The sequence below is a fragment of the Empidonax traillii genome, unplaced genomic scaffold (genome assembly GCF_003031625.1).
Source record: "Empidonax traillii isolate 1590-97213 ecotype Southwest subspecies unplaced genomic scaffold, ASM303162v1 scaffold192:size804837, whole genome shotgun sequence".
NCBI lineage: Eukaryota > Metazoa > Chordata > Aves > Passeriformes > Tyrannidae > Empidonax > Empidonax traillii.
In genome coordinates this window covers 6,347-13,786 of record NW_020955385.1, presented here as the reverse complement: position 1 = coordinate 13,786, position 7,440 = coordinate 6,347, and the positions used below count along the sequence as shown (strand labels likewise).

At 55.6% G+C, this 7,440-nt stretch overlaps 1 protein-coding gene across 1 annotated transcript in view; it reads left to right on the top strand.

The window, feature by feature from the left end:
- The window catches only part of LOC114058898 (NF-kappa-B inhibitor delta-like), an 8,017-nt gene extending 2,589 nt beyond the window's left edge, over positions 1-5,428 (top strand). Inside the window, exons 6-12 of the mRNA XM_027886721.1 lie at positions 357-462; positions 970-1,116; positions 1,841-1,892; positions 2,358-2,521; positions 2,760-2,873; positions 3,237-3,401; positions 5,093-5,428. Coding sequence (XP_027742522.1) covers positions 357-462; positions 970-1,116; positions 1,841-1,892; positions 2,358-2,521; positions 2,760-2,873; positions 3,237-3,401; positions 5,093-5,176 — 832 coding nt within the window. The 3' untranslated portion in view covers positions 5,177-5,428. The remainder of the gene's footprint in view (positions 1-356; positions 463-969; positions 1,117-1,840; positions 1,893-2,357; positions 2,522-2,759; positions 2,874-3,236; positions 3,402-5,092) is intronic.
- Positions 5,429-7,440: the final 2,012 nt, after the last annotated feature.

The following is a 7,440-nucleotide window of genomic DNA, read 5'->3' as shown; positions in this document are numbered from 1 at the left end:
CATGGAGAGGACAAGGGGAGAGCAAAGGGAGAGAAATGAGGTGAATGTGGGGTCAATATGGGGGGATCAGTGTGGGGTGAATGGGGGTTAAATAGGAGGGTCAACGAGGAGTTCAGTGGGGGGGCCAAGGGGGGCAACAGTGGGCTACTGGGGGAATAATGGTGAGGCAATTGGGGTGCCAATGGTGGAGTCAGTGGGGCAAGAAGGGTGCTGGGAAGCCTCCAAGGGCAGTTGTGGAGTGCTGGGAAGCCCCCAGGGGCAGTTGTGGAGTGCTGGGAAGAGCCCCAGGGTGACAGGTCCCCAGGGGGGCTGTCTGAGGGTCAAGAGAGTTCCCTCTAATCCGGCTTTACCCTCAGGCTGCTGCACGTGCTCTGTGCAGGGGGGCTGCGAGCGCCTGCCCGGGCTGCAGCTGAGGCTCTGCGGGATCTGGGAGGGCTTGAGATGCGGGAGCACCTGGGAAAGGTGAGGGGGCAGCACAAGGGGTAAGAAAGGGGCTATGGGGGCAGTAAGTGGGTCCTCGTGGGGCAATAAGGGGATGGCAGGGGTAAAAGGTGAATTATGGTGTGATCAGAGGGTTATGGGGAGGGAGACCCCATTAATTATGGGGGTGGGGTAGTTAATTCTGGGGTAATTAATCACAGGGTTCTGTCATAGCCTAATAATGGGGGGGGATGGGTGAGTGAGGGGGGGAAAAAGGGGTAATTAATAATGGGGGTAATTAGAGGCCACTAAAGGGTTAATGAAGGAGCAATTAATAACAGAGGGTGATAAAGGGGGCAGAACAGTAAAAGTGCACCAGGGTGATAATTTGGGAGTTGGGGTGCTGGGTTTTCCGTACCACCCCCGACACCCCCAGACCTTCCTTTTCCTCTACCAAACCCCCCCAGACACCTCTTTTACCCCCAAGACCCCCTGACCTCCCCCCAAGATTCCCTCAGGTCCCCATGATGCCTCCTTCTGCCCTCCCAGACCCCGCTGCTGGTGGCAGCGGCAGCGGCGGCTCCAGGAATTGTGCGGGACCTGCTGGTCCTGGGGGCCGATCCTGACGCCGCTGACCACAGGGGCCGGACGGCCCTGCACCTGGCAGCAGCCTATGGGCACCCCGAAATTCTCCAGGTGAGACCCCAAACCCCTCCCTGGGCTCCCCAAAATCCTACAGGCGAGACCCCCAACACTCCCTTCCCCGGGCCCCAAAGTCCTCCAGGTGAGACCCCAGATTCCAAATCCTTCAGGTGAGACTCCAAACCCTGTGAAATCCTCTAGGTGAGAACTCCAAATCCTGTATGTGTAGGCCCCACACCCCCAAATCCTACAGGTGAGACCGCAAATCCTCCACGTACCACTCCAAACCCCCGTCGGGCTCCTTCGAATCCTCCAAGTGCAACCCCAAGCCCTGCAAGGCCTAGGCAATCAGAGGGGACCCCAAAATCCTCCCAAAGGGGACCCAGGGGGACCCCAAAACTTGCCCTGGGGGGTCTCAGGTGTCCAGGAGGGACCCTAACCCTTGGGGCAGAACCGAAAACAGGCCCCTAAAGGACTCAGGTGTCCTGTGGGACCTCAAAAGCAGCCCAGGGAGATCCCAGGTGTCTGTCTGGGACCATAAAACCCCCATGGGGGACCCCAGAATCACTTCAGTAGGACCCAGGCATCTGATGCCCTGCTATTGTGGACATCCAAACCCCTCAAAAGGGTCCCATGTGTCTGGGAGCCCCCAGAACTGGCCCAGAGGGGTCCCAGGTGTCCAGGAGGGAACCCAGACCCCCTGGATAGACTCCACAATCCTCCCAGAGGGGTCCCAAGTGTGCAGGGGGACCCCAAATCTCTCCCCCCACCTTTCCAGGCCATGATGTCCTCGGGAGTCCCTGTCAATGTGGAGGCCAGAAACTTTGAGGGTCAGTAAATCTGGGGGGGGCCCAGGGCAGGGGAGGGGCTCGGGGTGGGTCTCTGAGTTTGGGATGAGGGGGGCTCTTGGGAAGTCCTGGAGTCCTTCTCTGGGAGAGACCAGGTGGGTTCAGTTGAGGGGTCCACATTTGGCGGGGGTTAAGCTGTTCCTGATTTGGGGCATCTGAGGAGTCCTCAATTTCAGGGTGTCTTAGGGGAGTCCCACTTGAGGGGACCTCAACATAGGGGAGTTGGGGGTCTTTGGGAATCCCCATTTTTTATTGTATCTCTTGGGGAGGTTCATGGTGGAGACATACCTGTTTTGTGGTGCTGGGGGTCCCCAGTTTAGGGGTCGCAGTTGATGGGGGAGCATCTGGGGATGTGTGTACTTTGGGGAGTCCCTGGCAGTATTTCCAATTCCAGGGGGACTCTGTTTGGGAATGGCCCATCCTGACCCCCTTTGTTCCATTCTTTAGGCCAGACGCCCCTGCACTGCGCTGTCCTAGCCCACAACGCCTCACTGCGGGGGGGCACAACCCCCGCGGGGTCCCCTGTGGGGGGATCCCCCATTCCCACCCTCCAGGACCGACTCCGCTGTGTCGAACTGCTGCTGCACATGGGGGCAGACAGCAGCAGCCAGGTATGGACACCCCCAGGATACACAGATGTGCCCCCGATGTCCAGGTGTCCCTCAGACCCCCTGGGTGCATGCCTAGGCCCCTGTGCCACCCTCCAAAGACCATTGTGTCCTGCCTCAAGGTCCCCATGGGCTGGGTAGACCTGAGCTCCCAGGCACTGGGGTCTGAGGGGGTCAAGGGGAAGTTGCAGGGCAGGTGGGTCTCCCTGTGGGATCTCCTCGACTCCTGTCTCCCTCCCAGGACACCAAAAGCAGCCTGACAGCCCTACACCTGGCCGTGCAGGGTGGCAACCTGGCCCTGGCCCACCTGCTGCTGCGCCAGCCTGGCATGGCCCCACGCCTGGTCAATATGAAGGTCTGGGGGGCTTGGAGGGGTTTGAGGGAATTGTAGGGCTGGAGGGAGCTCTGAGATGCTCTATGGGGGGCCCTAAGGGGGGCGATCAGAGGTGTACGTGGGGCACTATGGGGTTCTCTGGTGTTCCCCCAGGGCTTAGACGGGCACTGGGGGATGGGGGGGTTGGTGTCTGTAGGGGGCTCTGGGGGGGCAGAGGGGACTTTAGGATGGTTCAAGGGGATCAAAAGGGCCCTGGGGGGCTTTGGGGTGTCTGTGGAGGGGCTGGGGGGGGACTGGACGTGTCAGATCTTGAGAGTCTCTGAGGTACCTCTCAGGGGGCTAGAGAGTGATTTGGAGGTGCCCTGAGCCCCTCATGTCCTCCAGGCCCATGGAAACACGCCCCTGCACATGGCAGCAGCACTGCCTGGAACCCCCAGCCAGGAGCCCCTCGTGCGGCTGCTCCTGGCCTGGGGGGCTGACCCCAGTGCCCGAAACCTGGAGCATGACCTGCCTCAGGGGCTGCTGCCCCCTGGGCCCCCCGGAGACCAGGTGGGACCCCTGGATCCCCACCCCCACACCCAGCACCCCCCCAGCACCTTGCCGCATCCAAAAACCTCCCGCTGGTGGGGAGGAAATGCCGCAAATCGCTGCTGGAGCCCCCAAATCCCACTCTTTTACCCCAAATCCCTCTGTTTTACCCCAAATCCTGCTGTTGTACCCCAAAATCCCATTGCTGTGCCCCAAAATCCTGCTTTTGTACTCCAAATCACGTTGCTTCACCTCGCATTGGTCACAGCCAGCTTCATGAGGGGAAAGTCCTGCTTGTTGAACCTCATTTCCTTCTTTGACAGGGTAACCCACTTAGTTGATCTAGGAAAGCCAGGAGATGTAATCCTTTTGGATATCAGTAAAGTTTATGACAGGATCCTTCTGAATGAACTGTCCAGCCCACAGCTGGATAAAGACATCAAGTGGTGGGTGAGGAGTTGGCTCATGGGTCAGGCAGAGGGTGACAGTGACTGGGGTGACATCAGACTGTGACCTGTCACTAATGGGGGTCCACAGGGCTCCATCTTGGGCCCTGTGGTCTTCAACATCTTCATCAACGACTTGGATGCAGGAGTGGAAGGGAGACTAATTAAGTTTGCAGATAACATTGAATTGGAGGAACTATCGAGTCACTCGAGGGCAGGGAGGCCCCGCAGAGACATCTTGACAAATTGAAGAGATGGGCAATCGCCAACTGTGTGAAGTTTAACGAGGGCAAGTGCCGGATTCTGCACCCGAGATGGGGCAACCCTGGCTTTTTGGGGCAACCTAGACTAGGGAATGAGAGGCTCGAGAGCTGAGGGAAGGGACCTGGGGGTCCTGGTCGATGGCCAGTTGGCCATGAGTCAGCACTGCCCTGGCAGACAGGAGGGCCAGCTGTGTCCTAGGGGGCATCAGGCAAAGCATCACCAGCCAGTCAAGGGAGGATTGTCCTGCTCTGTACTGAGGTAGCCTCACCTCAAGTCCTGGGGGCAGTTTTGGGCACCACAATATAGAAAAGGCACTAAGTAAGGAGAACATCCAAAGAAGGCCACAGGGATGAGACAGGGTCTGGAGGGGAAACTTTATGAGGAGCAGCTGAGGGCACTTGGTTTGTTCAGACCGAGGTCAGACCTCACTGGGCTGTTCAACATCCTCATGGAGGGCAGGTACCAGTCTCTTTACTTCTGTGACCAGTGACAGGACCCAAGGAAATGGCTGGAGCTGTTCTAGGGAAGGTTTAGGCTAGATATTGGGAAAAGATTCTTCCTCCAGAGGGTGATCGGGCACTGATCAGGCTCTCCAGGACAGTGGTCACAGACCCAAGGCTGACAGAGTGCAAACAGAGTTTGGACGATGCTCCGAGGGACATAGTGTGATTGTTGGGATCTCTCCTCTTGAACAGGGCCAGGAATTGGACTAGGTGATCTTTGTTGGTCCCTTCAAACTTAGCATATTTTATGAAATCCTGCTGCTTTGCCCCAAAATCCTGCTGCTCGCCTCCAAATCCTGCTTTTTACCCCAAATCCTGCTCTTTTACTCCCTAAATCCCACTGCTTTACCCCCAAATCCTGCTGATTCACCCTTCCCATTTTCACAATCCCTGAAACTGTGGAGTCCCAGGACCTTCAGGAGAGGGGTCCCAGGACCCCTCTCTTCTGGTGTCAAACACTGGGATTTGGGGATCCCACTGACCCCTCCCTCCCCCACAGCTCCGCCTCCTCCTGAGGAGCCGCCGCGGGTCCTGCCGGTCCCTCCCCACCACGGAGCAATGTCATAGGGGTGGGGTCTCCTGAGTATGGGGATGGCACAGCCCCATATTGTGGGATTCCCCACCATGTCAATTTTTCCCGATTTCAGTGAAATTGCCCACAAATTTCTGTGAAATGACTTTGAACCACATTGGTTTGGGGAGAGGGGCACTGGAAGAAAGGGAGATCCAGGCCCCCTTTCCCCCCCAGTACACTCCTACCTCCCCTGCCTTGTTAATGGAGGTTGCTAATGGGGTGGAGGTCCCCCCAAGTTAGGGCATTTGGGATGGAGGACCCCAAACCAGGTGGGGACCCCAACACTGACAAATTCTGGAATTAAATAAAAACATTGTTAAAAATAAAAACATAGCTCAAGTCTGAGTCCAGTTTTTCCTAGTCCCCTCGGTCCTTCCCCAGACCCTCCCAGTGCATCGCAGTCCTTCTCCAGTGCATCAAAAAGGGGGAAAAGGGCTTTGAACTGAGGGACAAACCTCCTTTTCCATTATTTGAAGGATTAAATCGAGGAACCCCCCTTCTTTGGCACCATTTCAAGGCCTTAAATTGAGGGGGAAAATGGCAGGAAATGTGAGGGTAAAGGGGTGGAAAATGCGAGGAGAAAAGGGTGGTACCCATAAGCCTCCCCGTGACCCTCCCGGTCATGCGCCACCCAGCGGATGAAGAAAACGGTTGCAATGGAAAAATTAATTGAAGTGTTACCCCCTTGTGGAGAGTCAAAGAATTGCAGCAAAAGGCTGCGCTGATATTGTTACTCTGACTCCAAAATTGAATAAGAACAAAGATTCCTCCCAGAAAAGAGGTGCCATCGCAGAAAGCTCCCGCTGCCCGTGGAGTGCCCAGACCGGCCCACCAACTGCATTTAAGCCCCCGAGGGTAAGCATTTTGCTTTCCTGGGAGAAAGGGCTTTTGTTTGCTTGCAGGAATCCTGCGCTAAAATTGCCAGTCTGAATGCCAAAATTAAATATGGACAGATTCCTCCCAAATCAAAATGTGCAGAGAGAAAGCTCCTGCTGCCCATGTAGATGCCAGGCTTGCCCACAACCAGACATTTTACCCTGAGGGTAAGCACTTTCTTTCCTGGGAGAACAGGCTGTTGTTCGCTTGCAGGAATCTTGCGCCAATGTTGCTATTCTGCCTCCAAAATTCAATAAGAACAAAGACTTCTCCCTGACAAAAGGTGCAAGGTGAAGAAGTCCCTGCTGCCCATGGAGGGCCCAGGCTGGCCTACTAACTGCACCTGAGAGCCTAAGGGTAAGCACTTTCTTTCCTGGGAGAAAGGGCTTTTGTTCACTTTAAGAAATCCTGCGTTCAGATTGCCAGTCTGACTTTAAAATTCATTACGAACAAAGATTCCTCGCAGACAAAAGGTGCAAGGACAGAAAGCTGCTGCTGCCCATGGAATGCCCCGGCTGGCCAACCAAGTGTACCTGAGACCCCGAGGGTAAGCAGTATTTTTCCTGGGAGAAAGGGCTGTTGTTCGCTTGCAGGAATCCTGCTCTGAAATTGCCGGTCTGATTCCAATATCAAGTACGGATGAAGATTCCTCCCAGACAAGATGTGCCGCCACACAAAGGTCTCTCCCCTTTCATGGGGAAATGGTCTGCGGTTCGCTCGCAGGAGCCCTGTGCTGATATTGTCAATCTGCCATCCAACATCGAATATGGACTAAGATTCCTCCCAGACAAAGGGTGCCACCGCAGCAAGTTCTTGCTGTCCACGGAGCGGTAGGCTGGTCTATCCGCTGCACTTGAGATCCCAAAGTTAAGGACTTTCTTTCCTGGGGGAAAGGGCTGTTGTTATCTTGCAGGAGCCCTGCACTGCGACTGCCAGTCCAATTCCAAATGGAACAAGGACCAAGATTCCTCCCGGACAAAAGGTGACAGGATAGAACGTTCTCGCTGCCCATGGACCGTCAAGGGTGTCTAAGTCACGCACCTGAGACCCTGAGGGTAAGGGCTTTTTTTCCTGGGGGTAAAGGATACCATTTGCTTGCAGGAGTCGTGGACTGAGATAGGCGGTTTGAATACACATGAACATTCCTCCCAGACAAAAGGTGCCACTACAGAAAGCTCTTGCTGCTAATGGAGGCACTCACCAGCTGCCCTTGAGAGACAAAAGGTAAGGGCTTTTTTACCTAGGGGAACAGTGTCTCATTTGATTGCAGGAGATCTGTACTGGATATCCCAGTCTGAGCTCCTAGAGTGAACACCATCAACACTCCTCTCAGACAAAAGGTGCCACCTCAGAAAGTTGTTGCTGCCCATGGAGTGCCTGAGGTATCCCACCACCTG